At 52.6% G+C, this 18,488-nt stretch overlaps 2 protein-coding genes across 13 annotated transcripts in view; one reads left to right on the forward strand and one right to left on the reverse strand.

Moving 5' to 3' along the window:
* STPG1 (sperm tail PG-rich repeat containing 1) overlaps positions 1–10,835 on the forward strand; it is a 49,632-nt gene extending 38,797 nt beyond the window's left edge. For all 8 annotated transcript variants that reach the window (XM_038531596.1, XM_038531592.1, XM_038531593.1 and 5 more), the window contains 2 exons: positions 7,312–7,502; positions 9,650–10,835. In XM_038531596.1, the coding sequence (XP_038387524.1) occupies positions 7,312–7,502; positions 9,650–9,726 (268 nt within the window). In that variant the 3' untranslated portion in view covers positions 9,727–10,835. The remainder of the gene's footprint in view (positions 1–7,311; positions 7,503–9,649) is intronic.
* A 3,730-nt stretch (positions 10,836–14,565) lies between these two features.
* GRHL3 (grainyhead like transcription factor 3) overlaps positions 14,566–18,488 on the reverse strand; it is a 34,034-nt gene continuing 30,111 nt past the window's right edge. For all 5 annotated transcript variants that reach the window (XM_038531600.1, XM_038531597.1, XM_038531599.1 and 2 more), the window contains one exon: positions 14,566–15,507. In XM_038531600.1, the coding sequence (XP_038387528.1) occupies positions 15,393–15,507 (115 nt within the window). In that variant the 3' untranslated portion in view covers positions 14,566–15,392. The remainder of the gene's footprint in view (positions 15,508–18,488) is intronic.

The raw sequence follows: 18,488 nt of genomic DNA on the forward strand, positions 1-18,488 counted from the left end.
TATTTATTCCTCAGATGGATCTAGAACTTCTAGAACTAACTGTAAGATCAGTCCGTCTGTTGCCATCCAAGACCTCACCCTGTTATAGTCCTCTCCAGGCACAATTGGCCACTGTGGGGGGCTGACCAGCAGGGCAGCCCCTCCAGAGAGGTCAGGCAGGTGGCCAGGCTCATACCTACAGCGAATCAGAAGTCCAGGCATCCAGGAGAGGCTGGCAACATTGGGCATGCTCTGACCATCAGCACAGGATAAGGAGATGGGGTGGGGGAGAGGAGCGAGACATGAGCCTGCCAAGTTCATGCTGGACCAAGGACTCGGACCTCAGATGGAATCCACTGGGTAAGTCCCTTCTGCCCTTCGGTTCCTGGGGTCTGCAGGTTGACCCCTCACAGGCTCCAGGGCTCAAAACCGGGGCAGGATGGTCTCCAGGAATAGGGTCTCTCTGAAAGGCAGGGACTTCCCACCTCTGGGCTGGCTTAGGGCACACGCACACCACCTTTCCCCTGCTGTGCCAGTGACCAGAGTGGGTAATAGGACAGGCTTTGGAGCTAGCAGAACTGGGTGTGAGTCACAGCTCTGTTCTCTGCAGAGGCTTCTCCTCTCTGAGCCTCAGTTTCCATGTTATTAAGTGGAGATAAGAGTCTTATCTCCTATGGGTTCTGTGAGGGTTAGATGAGAATTTAGTCATGATAGCTGCTGCTATTCTATATCCAATAGGCATGTGAGCATACAGGGTACAACTGCTCTTTGGCATGGCCACTCAGGCCCCTCACTTAAATCTGGAAGCTTCTTCGAGCAAGCAGTGAAAAGGAGAGTGGAGAACACTCAGTGTTGAGCTGCTTCCCCCAGAGAAGTGAGGAATTTGAATTCATTCAGAATTTTCAGCATTTGGCCTTTGCTGAAGTTTGAAGAACAGTTTGAAATAATTCCCATTTTATGGCATTTGCATCTGTCAAGTCAATAGGCTCTGCAGGTTTCTGGGTCTGTGTTGGAGGCTGTGGGGGTACTCAGGTGAACAGGGCACCATACATACCTTCAGCTAGGCTCGCCTGGGAACAACTCCAGAGCAGAGCAGAGGCACATGCAACAAAATGCTGAATCATGTGGCCCCAAGGCTGTGTGGCCACATACATCCCTGAGGGCAGTATTTCCAGCTGGGTGCAGGGCAGTGGTGCTGGTGTGTCTGGGGGTGTCTGGGGATCACTGGCTCTCTGTGAAGCTTTGTGAATGACAGATCTTTGGTTAATAAGTCTAGGAAGCACTGTATATGAACCCTCTGCCCCTGGGAATATCACGGTGTACATGGCTCTGAAATGTCCCAAAGTACAGAAACCTATTAAACCCAGTGTCTTTTAAACTTGGGTTCATGCTGGTGAGTAGATAGGCCTCCACTTGGGTTCCCCTGGTGAGTACATAGACCCCCACTTGGGTTCTCCCCGGGAAGTGCGTGGTGCCCTGGTAGGACATTTGCATTAACTTCCCCCACAATCTGGGGCTGCTCTCAGCACCTGCATGGACCTTATTTCTTTACATGTGAAAGGAGGGGAGGTCTTTCCATTTCTGACACTCCATCACCCCCAGGATTGCTCACCATGTCATTTAGGAATACTTACTGAGGGCAGTGAACATGGAGCCAGCCTAGACTCACAAAGGAGGCCCAAAATACCTATATTTTTAATTGACATGGAAAGGCTACAGCTAAGAAATCTGTAACTGTACTTAAAAAGCAAAAAGATAAAACTCCAGTGTGTCTGAGTTAGTCTAAAGTATCCATCTGTTTATGTGCAATGATGAAGAAATGAGTTAATATAAAGATACAGCTGAATATTGTAGTATTGAGGGCATGTCCAGACTCCAGTCTCTCAAATTGGAGTTCTGTGTCCTCTCCTATGGCCCAGAAGGAAGAGAGGAGAGGAGTAGCTGGGGGCCCACCTGCTGGGATCATCAGGCCCCTGAGAAGGTCCACATTGTTTACCCCCTATCTCCATGTAACTTGTCAAGACTCTATCCATACCAAACCAGAGCACGTTTAACTCTCCAGGGCTGCACAGGGCAGTGGTGGAGAATCTGAGAGTCCTCACGGGGTTTCCTTTTGGCAAGCGCAAGCAACCCAGGTGTCGTGCCCATGTGACATGATGTGAGGCCTGTCCTTATTTGTCTTGAATGGCAAATGCTTGGCTCCTTACTTTTGGGGAGGGTCCCAGCTTGCAAAGGTAATCTTTCGGCTCTGCTTTCTTAAGGATGCAGGAAGAATCAGGAGATATGAATTGTCCCCTAGAATTGTTAGTCTCATGTTACCCACCAACAAAAGTGAAGCCCAGGGAGTTGAGGGCTGGGTGATGTCTGGGAGTGCTCGGGAGGCTAGCAGGGGGCCAGGCATGGGCTTGTCTAGTCTCTACTCTTGTCGCTGGCCCCAGAGCTGAGAACAGGCTGTGGAGGCCATGGGGCCTAGTGGACGTGTATAAGCACAGGTTCCAAGTCGGGCCAGGGTTAAACCTCCCACCTTCCTCACTCACCAGCTCTGGGAGCCTGGGAACCCAGGAATTCAAATTCAACCCTGTAAATTGTGAAATGAATGCTTGGTAATGTGCTTGCAAGGATAAAATAAGAAAACCCACAAAACTCATCAGGTCTGGTACCCGGTAAGCTTTCGATACATGGAACTTGTCTTTTTATTGAGGTATGTGATTGGGTCCTTTGTACTCACCTGCTGCTTCTCGAGTGGCCTCCGGAGGGCAGATGCTGTGCTAAGGGCTGGCAGGGTGTTGGGATGACCACTTCTGGGCTCCCTAGCCTAAGAACAGGGCACAGGTGTCCCTTGGCTGTGGCCAGCTTGCCTACTCAAAGCTAAGAGCATTTATCAGGGGGGCTTTAGGAGAGAAGTGAAGTGTCAGCTTCATACTGTCACAGTGATGACTCAGTGAATCAGGGTGAGTCAGGATAAGGACTTTTGGAGATCAAACTGGTCCCTCCCGGGTGCTGCCTTCCACGCACACTCACCAGTAGCGAGGGGAACCGCCCACTGACATCTTTCTAACCCTTGATCTACTTCCTGGAGTTTCTAAGCCACTGGTTTTGCACAGACACGCTGTCCTGCCACAGCCAGAGCTAAAGAATCAAACCTTGTTGGCCCCGCTCCAATTTGGGTAATTATCATGACCCACCTAAAGTTCCCCTGGGATTTTCAATTAGATATGGGATGCTTCTTCCCAAGCGGCTGTAATCTGTCACCCTCTACTCTGTTAAACAGATGCTGCATTCCACCCCAGAGGCAACTGGCTGCCCTTTAATGATGAGAAAAAATTGCCCCTTTATCCCTCCCGACCCTGGGAATCCCTGAGGCAGAGTGAATCGGTGCCTGGGAGTGTCCCGAGGGTCTCGGATGCCTTCCCCGAGTGACCTGCTGAGTCCTCTGAGACATTCATTATTCTTGGGCGATTTGCAAACAGCTCACATTGGGAGCTGCAAACATACTTAATCCAGTTGTGGCCAACTCAGAGCCTTTGATAGATGTTTTCTTTCTATGGGGCAGGACCAGGTTGGCTTTTATAACTGAGCAATGAGGCTCATAAAAGCCCCGGTCACAATGCACTGAGGGCTGCCCCGGGTTTGATCCAGCCAGACCTTTGTGATCTGCCCAGCCCCACCTCACCATGGAGGGAGCAGCCCTAGATGGTGATAAAACTATCAGGTGGGGTTCAGAGGTCTGGGCTCCCCTACTTGCCGCAACCCCTCTGTTTTTCTCTGCAGTTCAGCAAATGTCCTGGGTAATGGTGATGGGACCTCAAAAATGAATCAGATGCAGTCCCTTGGTTTAAAGAACTAGGCACATATAGAATGTTTGAAAACCTAGCATGTTCTATGCAGAGAAAAGAAGAATGGCTTGAAGTTTCGAGGGCCCAGCCACGCTGAGCTGAGAGCTTTCATGGATGTCACCTGGCGTCCTGCTCCCAGCGGCCCTGCAGGGCGGCACTGTTACATGGAGCACAGATGAAGGTGTAGAACAAGGAGTGGCATGCAGGTCCAGCTGACTCTGGAACCCATGCTGCTCTGTGGAAGCCACAGGAAGGGCAGGCGGGGGGCGTTGGTGGTGGTGGTGGTGGAGGCCAAAGAAGTTGCCCTGAAGGATGTGAGAAGTGAAGAATGACCAGAGTTTGCAGGGAATGTAGGTGATCCTGGCAGAAGGAACAGCGCAGGCAAAGGCATGGAGTGGTGGAAGAGTGTTGTGCTGGGGGCTTCTGGAAGGTCACACGGGAGCAAGGGGTGTAGGGGGTTAGGTTGGATTGAGAGGCCATAAATGCGAGCTACTCATTTAGCTTCTCATTGGGGTCTGCGAGGGCCGATGGTCAGAAACAGGTGAACCACCTATAAGTCATGGGCACACTGAAAGGCTGAAGGCGGTCTAGGAGGCTCGGCCGCTGCCTCCTTGTCCCCATTCCTGCCGCACGCAGCTATAGCTCATGCCTCAGCTGTGCTTTGGCACCTGCTGATTCCTCTGCGAGAAATGCCCCTTATCCACCTGAAGAATTCCTGCTTACTTTTCAGGGCAAATGTTATCTCTTCTAGGGTAGATTTCTGGATTCACTTAATTTGGAATTCCCCACCCCACTCCCACCCCCACCTCTCAGAACAGTGTTTTTGCCTCTATTCTAATATTTCAGGCTTAAAAAGAATAATACAAGCACCAGTTAACCTTCATAGCAATCCTGGGTGGAAGGTACTATACCCCCATTTCACAGATGAAGGATCTGAGCCGTAGGGAGGCTGAGACTTCACTGAGGTCACACAGAGAGGGGGGCAGTGCTGAGTCCAACCCGAGTTTGTCCGGGTACAAAGCCTGTACTTCCTTAAGCTGTCACCAGCCATCGCTGTCACTAGCCTTGGGAGCATTCAGGGTCTGTGTCTTATCACAGAACAGTGTGGACCTCCCAGGGTGCCTGGCACATGGTTGCTCTGTAAAGATCCAGAGGGCTGAGCTGCTGGTGCTGAGGCTCTCCTGGGCAAGGATCCTCTAGGCCCTCTCGCCGAGGATCCTGATGAGACAGTGGCCCGGCCTCCTGCAGGCTGTCCCTGGTGAGGAACAGGGACACATCATGGCCGCCTCAGAGAACGGAGCAAGGGGGTGACCCAGACTGATGGGGTGAGGTCATGCGGTGGTTGGCTCATTCCAGCTCCAGCTTCAAGGACTCAAGCCTGTCTCTCAGTGATGCCAGTTCCACACTCATCAAATTTCTGGGGGTGCTTTGAAGGGGTGACACAAGCCAGAACAAGGAGAAGCCAGCTTTATTTCTAAGGGGAGAGGTGGTTGGTCACACACTCTAACCAGTTCTTCCATGTCAGCTGGAGGGGAGGAAAGAGGTAAGGTTGGTTCTCCGTCTCCTGTGGGCACCTTTGTTCTAAATATAAGCTATAAGCAACCAGGCCAGCTGTTCCTCCCATCAGAAGATGTGAGGCTCAAGCAGATTTACGAGGACTTTCAACGGCCTCCTCTGGCAGTGGGAGTGGCCAGCCAGCCTCGGGGTGACTGTGTGAGGGGGCCCCCTAGCCTCTGGGGCCACGCAGCAGGCAGTGCCTGGCACGACCATCATGTTAACAACAGCTACTTTTATTGAGCATTTAATGTGGGCTGGCGCGGCACTAGGTGTCTTCTTTGCTCCATTCAGCGACTCCCTTACAAAGAGGGGGACCTGCCTGAGGTCTCGCAGCCGGCAAGTGGGATGACTGGAATTCAGGTGCAGGTCTGTATGACTCGAAATCTCAAAAACTCCCCTCTGCCATGGTGCCTTCCCCAAATTGCCAGGCCCTTGAGACTCGAGTTCTGGTGCTGGCATTACCACTCCTTTGCTCGGTGACGTTGGGTGACTGGCTTTCTGTCTCTGGGCACTAAGTGCTTTAGCACAATAAGGAGGTTGGATAAGACATCTCTAGGTCCCCTTTAGCTCTCTGAGTTTAAAAATGCCTTTGCTTCCAAAGGTATCGGCCAAAGGGCCGCAGAGTACCAGCAGCCAGGAATCCCAGTCCCCTCTTCTGTGTTGGCTTCAAACTGGGGTGAGCCATTTGTGGCTATTCAGTGCTCCGAGAACTTTCCCTTTCCTTTGGTGAAAGACCAAGGAGCTTCAGGTGTGAGGTGGGAGTGAGCAGCCCTTTTATTGCATGGCCAGAGAGGAGTGTGATTCCCATAACAATCCCAGAATTCCCTGGGCAAACAGGGGACCTCTTTTTTTTTTTTTTTTTTTCATGATTTTCTTTATTTATTTGAGAGAGAGAGAAAGGGAGAGGGAGGGGCAGAGGGAGAAACAGACTCCCCACTGAGCAGGGAGCCTGATGTGGGACTTGATCCCAGGACCCCAGGATCATGACCTGAGCCAAAGGCAGATGCTTAAGTGACTGAGCCACCCAGGAGCCCCCACCAGTGGACCTCTTTATCCATGGCCTGGTGGATGGTCACAGCTGGAAGGGACCCTAGACAATATCGTGTCCAATCTCCTCATTTTGCAGATGGGGAGACTGAGGCCCAGAGTGAATTAGCAATGGAGCTATAGCTCCACTACGGATTCCATTTATCTTTCATTTATCCTCTCAATCTGGGATGTAAAAGACTCCCTTTCCTGATGGGCAGAGATAAGCCTAAAAAGGAACAATTGCAACAGAAGCGATAGGGGAGAGGGCTCTTGATTTCCAACCAAAATCTTTCCCCTCCCACATCCTACCTTGCCAGGAAGATATGTAGTGGGATTCTGAAATGTCAATGCTGGCATGGTCTTTGGAGATCTTTGGAGATCCACTGGTCTTGGGATGACAAATCTCTGGAATTTGGGGTGCCTCGTCCCATTTCCTGGCTATGGCAGACGTCACAAGCGGATCACCCATATGGCTCTTCCCATAGAGCCCACGTGAGGCCGGAGTCCTTTACATGGAGCTCCAGCCAGGCCCTACCCCGTGGTCGGAGCTGGCACACGTCTGCCGTTTCTGATCAGCTCAGCACCATCCTCCACAGCAGCGCGTACCGTGTCCTCACTGTGCGGGGCCCTGCCCTGACCACTGCTTTAGGGGCATCATCTCACTGAACCCTGACAGTGAGCCTGTGAGGTAAGTACTTTTAAAAGCAACTTTGTGCAGAAGAGAAAAGTGAGGGCCAGGGCCCCCCGACTCACTAGCAGTGGAGCCAGGGCTCTGCCCACGTCTCCCGGTGCCCTGTCCCGTCCTTGGGCAGACAGCTCGGGGCAGGGCAGGTCTTGGCTTGGTCTCAAAACCACCATCTCCCCCATGGACTGCTGTAGTGCTAACTTCACATTTTGTCTTTCTCTGAAGGAAAAACCCCATCCTGACCTTCTCTGCGCAGCCTCTGCCCCTGCCCCCGAAGCCACCGCTCCCAGGACCTGGTCAGTACGAGATCGTGGACTACGAGGGGCCGCCCAGGCACTTCATCTCCAGTGCGTCCTTCGTGTCCAACACCGGCCGGTGGACGGCAGCCCCGTCCCAGGCAGGCCTGCCGGGCCCAGGTCAGAGGATTGTTTTTAAATGATCGTAAAAACCAAATTTGGAATTGTTTGTCATTCCCGGGCCATCAAATGTCACTGATTTATGGGCTGTTTGCCAAACAGGGTACAGAGGTTAGAGTCCATCTGGAAGACATTTAAGCTTGCACTTTCAGGGTATGAAAGGGGTTTTTTTGTTTTTTGTTTTTTTTTAAGGTGGAAGGGCTCTTAGAGTTAATCCAGGCCAGGGATTCGTGGCTAATAATCGTGGCTGTCCAAGCTCCAGAGGGAGGCTGTGGCCCTGAAATTGCCTGCAGACTTGGAGCACGAAGATACTAATTTTGGGAGAAAGAGGCCATAGCTTTTGTCAGATTGTCCAACAATTCCACGTTCTTAGAAATGTTTAAATCACTGGCCTGATCTGGCCAAATCACTTCACAGCTGGGGAGGGCCTGGAGAACAGGATGCGCACTGAGCGGCGGTGGGAGCAGCAGCAGAGCAAAGCACCAGGCCGTTTCCCCTCCGTGCCCCGTTGTCATGAAACACGCCAGGGCCGGTTCACTAGAGCAGCCCCTGTGAGCCTTCTAGTTCCACAGCCTTTTTTTTTTTTTTTTTTTTTTATGATAGTCACACACACAGAGAGAGAAAGAGAGGCAGAGACACAGGCAGAGGGAGAAGCAGACTCCATGCACCGGGAGCCCGACGTGGGATTCGATCCCGGGTCTCCAGGATCGCGCCCTGGGCCAAAGGCAGGCGCCAAACCGCTGCGCCACCCAGGGATCCCTTCCACAGCCTTTTTACAGATGGCTAAGGTCATCTGTAAAGGCCATCCCCCAAGGTGGGACCCTGTCACCTCTAGGACCTCCCCGAAAGCTGATAGCACGAGGACCTACTGCAGTGGGTCCTCTCTGTGTTCCCGACCTCTCTGGAGCTCTCTCAGAGCCCCTTAGCTATTTGCCACCCCCTGTGACATTGGCTGGTGGCGCTGGGGACTGACAGGTGTGCTTGCAGGCAGGCCGTGGAGGAGGAGGAGGAAGGCTGAGCCGAGCTGGCTGCCGGGTCTGTTTAATTCCATCTTTCAGGGAGCACTTGATGCTCCCACCCTGGAGAGACAAAGGTGACTTAGCTTGGTGCCTACCCACCGAGGTGTCCGTCTGGCAGGGGAGATACCTTCTGCTCCAAACATACAGGTGAATAAAATGTAAGGTGGACAGGCCAGAGAAAGTCATTGTGACAGCTTCGGCCTTGGAAATGTATAAATGGTCATTAGGTCAAGAGGGCTGCAGAGGCCTGGGGTCGCCTGGTCAGGCTTGGTTGGGCAAATGTGCTAAGGTTCCATTTAAGTGGTGGGCTCCAGGAGGCCGGGCGACCAGTGAGCATCCTTGTCTGACCCTGTTGGGCCCAGGCCCCAAGGAGCTTTTCCTGAGTGTCCTCTCCGTGCTGCACACAGGGGCAGGCCACTTCTTGCTGCCGCGGTCACCTGCACCAAGGTGGGCTTCCCTAAGGGGTGGCCTGGGGATAAGCCACATGCAAACATCTGCCTTCTTGGCTTCCAGTGAGTACACATCCTCCTGGACTGCCAAGAGCTCCCATCAGCCTGGACCTTCATTAACCAAGTCAGTATCAGCCTGAGTGTTTCCACTCACCCCTATATGGTCCTGGCAGCTGGTGTCCTAGAGAATGTGCCTGCAGTCATCATGGCTTTCACTTTTCTGGAAATTTGCCGCCACCACCACCCTCCAGCTTTTTTTAAGTAGGCTCCATGTCCAATGTGGGGCTTGAACTCATCACCCAGAGATCAAGAGCTCAAGGCTCTATCAGCTGAGCCAGCCAGGCACCCCTTCTGGAAATTTCTGAACTCAATGAAAACACAACCCACCAAACTGACACCTTGCTTCATTAAAAGTATCGCTTTACTCAATATTTTTTTCAAATCTGATAGGAAGCTCTTCTGTAAATTTTCTTCTGTTAAAGAAGTTACAGGGAGTTAAAGAAGGTTGGAAACCAGAGACCTGCCTTGGCCAGGCCAGTCCCTCTCTTCCTCCCTACTTGTAAGATATAGGGGCTGGGACAGGAGTGCCCCTGGCATTCCCAGCTCTGATCTAGAATGCCAGGGGCTTGAGCAACTGGCCTTTTCACTCTTAATACTGTCTCTGTCTCTCTCTCCACAGCCACCTACAGGCCAGAATTCCCCGGAAAGCAGTCCTTTCTCTACAATGAGGACAAGAAATGGATCCCAGTGTTGTAGGGACCTCACACAAGCTCAAGGAGAGCCCTGGCCACCAGCCGCCCTACCCAGGCTTCCCAGGACATTCATTCAGAGATGCCCATTTTGTACGTGACAGATGGCTCCCCCGGGCCGCTCTGCCCCCTGCCCCTGCCCCCAGCTGGTGTAGAGCTGGGCTCCTGCATTTGTCCTTGTCTTGAGCTGCCTCCTAGAGACTGGACCTCCATTTCTACTGCTTCCAGCAGTTTCCTGAGCAGAACTGAGAAGCGGACAGAGCCTCCCTTGGTTACCTCACCACGCACCTGTCCCTGCTGGCTTCCACAGGCCTCCCCACAGATGTGAGGGGCTTCTGAAGCTCAGACTCCACGGAGATGTTGGCCAATGGCAGATCCCCCATCTAGAAGCCTGGTACTGAGCCATGGGGTCCAGAAAGCACCTGCAGGATGGACCACATGGGCCTGCAGCCCAAGCATGTTCTGGTCCTTCGGCCTTGACTTCCAGACTTCCCCTGGAGTTCAGGAGCTGGGAAGGCCCAGAAGTGCCTGTGACAGACACGAAGGGGCCACCTGGGCCCTTGCTCCCAGCTAAGCCTTCAGATCTCACATTTGGGAAGAGCATGGCAGGTAGTCACCGTGGTCACGTGTGTTCATTTCCCACCTTCGAGAGAGGCCACCACGTCCGTTCTGTGGCTCGGTATTCCACAGCACAGGTGGGCAGGAGTCTGCTGGAGCCCGGGTCCTGGATCAGTGATTCTGAGGGGCAGGGAGGCCACGCACTGCTTGGCACTTGCATGTTCTTTCTTTCACGGGGACGCCCCTGTCCCCAGGCCTGGCCTCTGTCTCCTCCCAGACCTCCTGCTCCAGTGTGACACAGTCTTTAGTGGATCTTTTCTGGCCTGCCAAATCAGTTTCCTCCTGGCAAGAGGAAGAGATTCACAAAGAACCAGGGGGGCTAAGGGCCTTCCCATCAGAAGGCCGCTGGCTGGCCCTCCCTTTGGGGATGGATGGGTGAGGAAGAGGGAGAGAGAAGAATAGAATATCATATCCAATTAAACAATTCTTGCAAAAAAAAAAAAAAAACAATTCTTGCATTGTGAAAAAGCTGGCCTTTTAGTGACCCTCAGATCCCTGGGAGTACCTGCTGCTGGGGGTGAGTGGGAGGCGGCCTGGAGCACCTGGTGAGAGCGATGCAAGGCTGAACCTTGAGGCAGGACACTGCGCGCTCCCATCCTGTTAGGTCAGCAGCTTCTCTTCGAAGGAAAAGAGTCAGATTCAAATTCCAGGGCCCAAGGGCAACTCTTCCAGGAGCTGGGTAGGGAGGTCAGGCAGGGGTGGGGTGTGGGAGCTGCAGCTGCTCGGCTAACGGGCATCCAACAAGCTGCAGCCAGCTGTCGCCAGATCTGCAGAGTTTCAACAGAATCCTGGAAGTCTTTAAAATGTGCAATCTATTGGTTTGAGACGTTGACAACCATCTTGCAACTTGAAATCTTTCGTTGGGGCTAATGGAAACTTGTGCTGGCCATCCATTGTCCAGTTGGGTTGTAGACATTCTGGAAGACCCTTTCGAGGTTGGCACTTGAAGCTGTACCTTTCTTTGACCCCAGACTCTTGACAATGGGGCCAGACCCCAACGCCTTGGTTTCTCTGTCCCTCTGGCCGTGGGGGACCTTTAGGGGACCATTGGGCTAGAAGCTGCCATCCCTGGAGTGTCTGTGGGCAGAGGCTGAGAAATGTATCGGAAAACAAGACAGGCCTCTCCTCTCCCCTCGGGTAGCTGGGCTGAGCACCAGCAGGTAAAGATCATCTCTCTCTAGAGGAGCCCCCCCAGCTGCAGTCAAGAAAGAGGGGGGGCTCTGGGATAAGAATGGCAGGGTTGCCCGTGGCCAGTCTGAATCCACGTTCTGTCAAAGACATGACTAGAGCTGAGGCCCTGAGCTCAGAGGGTCTGTCTTGACCACGTCTAGCCTCTCTTAAGGTGTCATGAGCTGCTTACAGCTCTGTCCGACCCTGGCCGTATATAGGGATCACCTTGGGGGCTGTTATAGAGATAGCCTGCCCAGGCCCCAAACCTCAGAGTCCCGATTTAATTGAAGTGAGGTAGGGTCTGGGCATTAGTGTCCGTATTAAAGTTCTCAGCATGATGATAAGGTGTCTAGTTAGGGTTAGGGTACCCTGATAGCTTAATAAAGTATTTGTCAAATTCTAATGTGCATGCAAATCACTTAGATATCTGGTTATAGAAGGTAGATCCTATAGGTCTGGGGCGAGACCTGAGGATCTGCATTTAATTTTCTTTTCTTAAAAAATTGAGATATAATTGACATATAACAGTGTATTAGTTTTAGGTGTAAGCATTTCTAACAAGCTCCCAGGCGATCCCGATGCTGCTGGTCCACAGACCACACTTAGGGTAGCGAGGGTCTAATAAATACAGTTAACTGCTCAACTCTGGCCTTCCGTTTGTTCGCTCATCTGCTGTTTGCCTATATGCCCTCCTCCCTCCTCCTGATTCCCTCACTCATCCCTCACACCTGCTTTCCTCCTTCATCCCTCCCTCCCCCACTGGCTACTTGTCTTCTAGGGAAGAGCCACCAGGCAGGGGGTGCCCTCGCCACCCGCTGACAGCCACCTTTCCAAAGTGACTCCTGTTTGGAAAGGACTTACCTTCACTCCTCTCCCCTTTGACTCTTGGGAGTGAAAGATGGTCCTAGCATGGCAGCTGTCAGGCTGAGGGGGTACCCTTGCCCCTTGACTTCTCTGAGGGTGGAGCTCTCCTTGAGGCCCAAATGGCCTTTGTAGGCATTGACAGCCCTGGTCCCCTCACATGGTGCTTTGCTGAGCAGAGCTGAGCCCTGGTGCCCTTACTGCAGCTGCTGAATGTGCGGCGGGTGTGGAGCTGCCCGGCTCCCTTCCCGAACTCCGCAGCAGGATTTGCGTGGATACTGATTCCTTGTGTGCAGCAACCCAGCCAGACACGAACAGGTGACACAGGCTTCAAGGCCTGTGTAATTATGGCCTCTCTAGAGCAGTGGTTCTCGACCTTGACCTCACACTGTAATCACGGGAGGTGGGGGTGGTGCTTTAAAAAGTTCTGAGGTCTGTCTGGGTCCACCTCCAGAAATTCTGACTTAAATGCTCTAGGGTGGGGGTGCCTGGCTGGCTCAGGGGGCAGAGCATGTGATGCTTGGTCTCAGGGTCATGAGTTCGAGCCCCACATCGGGTGTAGAGCTTCCTTAAAAATAAATAAAAATTTAAAAAATCAATAAATGCTCCAGGGGTGGGGTTTGGGCAGTAGAGAAAGGGGTAAAAGCTGCTCAGGTGATTCCAAGGTGCAAACCAGGGTGGAGAAGCACCACCTGCCTGCTTCCCAGCCGCTTCTGGGAGGGGAGCTGGCGGGAAGCTCAAGAAGGAAGGAAATGAACAGAAGCTGAGCACCTCTGGCGTGCCTGGCGTGTGCTGACACTCTGCACACGCTGCCATTCCACCCTCACACATCACCCTGCTCTGGCATCCTGGGCGATGTCACAGCCGTAGTGAGGGTGGAACAGACGCAGCCGCCCTGGATGCCTGTAGGGTCCCTGGGGCCCTGTCACGCAAGCCCTCTTGGCGTCTGAGGCCGAAGGAACGTCAGCACTACTGATCCTGGCTTCAAATTTTAGTATTTTGTTCATCGTGGACTTTTTTTTTTTTTGGGGGGGGGGGGCTTTATTTAAAACACACACACACAAACACACACACACACTGCATCAATTTCTCTTGATTACTAAGCTCTTTGATGCCTCCTAATGTTTGTGCCTGAGGCTAGGGCTTCAGTGGCCTGACCCTAGCCCTGGCCCTGACTCCAGGCCATTGGCGGGAATTGGGACCACTGGCTCTTGACTGTGAGAGCTGAGAGGCCTTTGGAGGCATCTGTGGTTTCCAGACGTTTTAAAAATTTTGTTCAAATGAAAGCTTATGGGAAACCCTAATGGGTAAAAGGGGAAAAGCAGATCTGCCTAATGACTGAAGGTGGGAGGGTCTCCCAGGGGCTGCAGCTGTCCCTTCCCCCAGGTCCAGGCGGCCTTTGACACCCACCCATCAGCTCTGGTGCTCTAAGGATGGTCAGTACAGAGACCTGTGAGGATCCATGCCCCTCATTCACAGCTGAAGAAACAGGCCTAGAGGTGGTGGTGTGCTAGGAGGGGGGCAAAGGAAGGGAAGGAGAGGGGAAGGATGGAAGGAAGGACAGACAGATGGAAGGAAGGAAGAAAGGAAGGAAGGAAGGAAGGAAGGAAGGAAGGAAGGAAGGAAGGAAGGAAGGAAGGAAGGAAGGAAGGAAGGAAGGGTGGACAGATGCTCTGATTTGCTCCCTAGAAGAAATAAAGGCCCGGGTCTGTAGTAGCCGTTAATTTCTGGGGTGTAACTACTCCCCCATGATGTCACTGAATGCCGAGCTGGAAAGAGATGGGAGCACCCACTTCTGGGAGCTGCTGAGTCAGCGGCAGGGCAACTGACTTGGCCCAGCACGTGGGGGCAGAGTTGGCCCAAGAACCCAGGTCACGTGGCTCCCAGCCTTGGGCTCTGCCTACTGGCCCCAGCTGTGAGGTCCTTGGCAAGGCCATCCTGGACCTTTTCCAGGACTTCTCTGTCTCTCTAGTCAATGACCCTAAGGTCATAACATTCGGCCCGTGGGACAGTGCAAGACCGAGATCTTAGCGTCAGGATTCCACTGCCTTCCAGGGGGCACCGCTGCTTCTCGGGTGCCCGGTACGCACCACCAGCCTTCGGGTCCAGGGTTAACCACCTACAAGACAGAAGGAAGCAGGCTTCGTCTGCTTTCACCCTCTCTTCTGGGAAGACTTTCACAAAAGGAACAAGTGTAGTATTTGAAGCAATACATAGGTAGAATTTTATTACTAAATACCATGTGAGTATACAAAATGCATAATTGAATAACAGCTAAAAAAAAAAAAATAACAGTCCAAGCATGTGAAATACACGTTTTTTTTGAAATGATAAAAATGTATCCATGAAAAATATAAAATGTTGCATGTATATACAATATATACTTATATATATATAACATAAATGGAAATTGTAAATAAGAAATGTGTACATCAGCAAACAGGCACAGTTGTTTTATACAGCAGCCACTTTGTTCCAATCAATGAGCATTATTATTTACACCTTGTATTGACAAAATCCATGAGAGTGTTTCCACTATGGTGACATTTAAAAATTGTTTGCACTGAAAATCAAAGTTAATTGAGCAACAATATAAGGAATCCTCAGTCTGAAGTTGATAGAAGAATCAAGAATGGAAGCTGAACAAGATTCAAGGCAGCTTTGGGAAAGAGGGTGAAGAGCCAACCGGGAGATGTGCAGAAAGAATGGGGTCTTCCGAGAAGGAGATAGGCCATGGGGACGTGAACCAACATGACACTCTCACTAGCTGGGCAGGCACCGGCAGGAAATCCAGTGTAGATTCAAGCATGAGTTGGGGTTCAGATCGGGACACTTCCCAGGTCCCTCCCTGACCGTAGCATCTGTGGGTTTGCAATATGAGGGCCTCCTCCCTCAGGGAGGACATTCAAGTAACAGCACTGAGGCATGAGGAGACGTTGTGTGTGGTATGGCATGGGGCCACTTCCCAGAGGGCTCCTTGCCTGGGCCGGCCCCAGGGGGTCTGAGGGCATGGATGCCCGGGCCTCACAGCTCCTTAAGGATGATCTGGATCTTGCCGTCAAGCTCCCCCATGTCCAGCAGGAAGGCGACATGGTTGCTGTAGTGTTGAATGATGTTGTTGTCCATGTTGACCAAGATCCTGGAAGAGAAGAGGAGATATGTCTAGAACGTGGCCAGGCCTCTGGGTGACAAGGATGATAGTACTGGTTCCTACCTATCGGGTGCGCACAACATGGCAGGCACCTCTCGGACTTTCTCCTGACCGTCCTAACAGCAGAGGTGGGTATTCACTGTCCCACTTACGGTGGAGGGAGTGGCCACCAAGGGGCCTGAGCCACTCCTCCAACCACGGCCTCTCTACTGCAGCAGACTGACTGGGAGGGACGCAGTACTCCTCGGCCCCTAGGCCAGATGGGACTCGGACACAACGTGAGAGTTCAAGTGCAAGAGGCACGGTGGGTGGACCAGTGTGGCCTGGGTTCAGTAGGAGGCTGCGATGTGTCACTCAGGTGTGCCTGCCTGAGCCAGAGGCAGGTGCCACCTGAGTCTCTGCTCTCGTGCACCCCCACGAAGTGGAAACCTCACGGATAGCACAAGACACATGAGGGGCTCGGCTCTCTCCCCCCTACACCCTTCAGGCTAGGACCTGGGCCAACCTGAGACGGACAGGGCCTCCATGCTGCAGCCCTCCGCAGAGCGTCCTATCACTGTGAGGGCCTCCCTGGCCCGACCACACCAGCTGTCCCTTTGTAACGGAGTTGGCGGTCCTCATCCATCCACCCCACTAGCGTTTACTGAGGCCTCTCTGTGTGCAGGGTCTTGCTCCACACAGAGAGGATGCCCTACATGCCTTCCATGAGTCCGTAATCTAGTAGGGCCTGGGAAAAGAAATCTTTAGAACCCTGTTACTCCAGTTGGTAGATGGAAAAGCTGAGCTTCAGAGAAGCAGAGTCATTTGCCTGAGGTCACACAGTTTATAGATGGCAGAGCTGGGACTTGAGTCTAGACTTTTGTCTCTTTCCACTGTACCGTTTTTTAGAAAGAAAAACAAAAACTCCCTATAAATATGAGTTAGGAAGTGGCCTATATGAGAAAGGCAAAAGCCAGGTCTGGGGGAGAGTTTGGATGGGGGCGAGATTGTTTCAAGTAGGGCAGGAATGGGGGGCTGCAGATCTCAGGCTACCGCTCCCAGCAGGCAGCCATCTGCTTTCCAGGGGGACCCCTGGGGAGGCAGTAGGCTTGTCCCTGCCATCCCCCAGGTCCAGAGGACGGAGACCTTGCAGAAGCAGGGAGCCTAAGCCTACGGCCTATGTCCAGCCATCTGTACAGCAGCTTCCAGATGCTGCTGCTTTGTGGAAGGAGGTCTGGGCTCAGGCTCCCAGGCCGGGGTGCTGACAGCTAGGGTCTAATTACAGGCTCCCACTTCCTCGGGTCCCATCAGCGGTTCCTTCATCTCACAAAGGGATCTTTGTCTGGGGGCTGCAGGCTGGGAACAGATCCGAGGAGATCAGGGCTGGGCCAGAGGGGTGAGTGCTCTGTCAGTGGCCAGGTTTCCATTTGTTTCCGACAGTAGTAGTTACGGGGCGTCTCTAGGTGCCAGGCAGTGTGTGCCTTGCATGCAGGAACTTGACGGCTGCCTCCCCCCCACTCCCCAGCGGGGCTCCCAGTGGGCCAGGGTGCACACCTCCACACAAGGTATCTCAGACAAGCCCATAGACCCCTTCCCCCCGCAGAATTCAGTGACAACTGGGCCAGAGAGGCAGAGCTGGTGGGGAACCAGTGTCCCAGAATGTGGGCCTCTTGTCACTTGCCAGCTTCTAGCTGTCTTCTGTCCTGGTTTGCCCCAAACCCTTGTCCAGCTGCCAGCAAAACAGTGTATTTGTTCATCTTTCAAGCACTCAATGGTGCTTGTAAAGCTGATTCTATCTACCTTTGTCCAGAGGACTTTCAGGAGGGTTCTGTGAAAATAAACTAGGCCATGATTAGAATTCTCTGTTCCTCAGCAGAGGAGTCAGACACGGAGGGACATGGCAAATGAGCCTCGCCTCTCCTCTCCCAAAAGGTTTTTTTGCAGACTCTTCTCATTTAAGTACCTCAGATTGATTCTAGGCCCGAGGTCTTCATGGTATAGGCTGTGTATGAGCTATAGGGTGCCTCTGAAGGGCTACTGAGTGATGGCCTGGGCCATGGGGCTAGGCAAATAAAAGGCCTTTATTTGCACATTGCTTAGCAGTTAGAGGAAGAAGCAGGAGGCAAGATAAAATAGTGGGTGCATGCACAGGCTTTAGGCAGGCTGGGATTCCTTCTGCTAGTTACTAGCTGTGACCCTGGGACCAACTCTGAATGCCAGTTTCCTCATCTACAGAAATACAGATAATCATACCAAACTCAAAGGTCAATGAGATGATGCCTGGAAGTCATTTATTTAGTCCAGCACCTGGTACATAGTGAGTGCTCCACACATGAGAGCTATTAAAATTAGGATTTTTTTTTTTTTTTTAATTAGGATTTAAAGAGCCGTAGGGGCTTAAGGGAAAGCTCTGCAACTTTGCCAGTGGGGCTGGGGCATCCTTGTATGCACTCCCCTCCAAATCTCAATCTCTCTCTCTCTCTCGCTCTCACACACACACACACACTCACACACACACACACACACACACACAATCTCCCAGCCCCTCAGCCCAGCCTGTGGTGGGATCTGTCAGGGAGGCTGGCCACAGACTGGGCTGCAGCCAGGGGGGGCACGGGCACTAGTCCGCAGGGGAACTGGGGCTGGGCCTGTCTGGGCAAAGCAGAGCCTGCCCTCTGCCATGAGGTGGATTCTGCTCCAGAGAGCTTGTGAGCCCCAGTTTAAAACCGAAACTTGGAAGAAAAAAAACACACACACAAAAACCTAGACACTCATACAATCAAAACCAAACGAGTCCTTTCCCAGGGTCTACAGGACTGTACAGCTTCCCCCTCCCCTGGCCCTTCTGTGGGAGGTTGGGTGGGAACCAAAGAGGAGGGAGGGTGGGAGGCCAGCCCCTGGGCCTGACTGGATGGGGCCTCAGCCTGGGTACAAAACCTGCCTGGCGTTGCAGAGCCTTCTAAAGAAGGGAAAGCCCACAGACAGTAGCC

Source organism: Canis lupus, chromosome 2, assembly GCF_011100685.1.
Source record: "Canis lupus familiaris isolate Mischka breed German Shepherd chromosome 2, alternate assembly UU_Cfam_GSD_1.0, whole genome shotgun sequence".
NCBI lineage: Eukaryota > Metazoa > Chordata > Mammalia > Carnivora > Canidae > Canis > Canis lupus.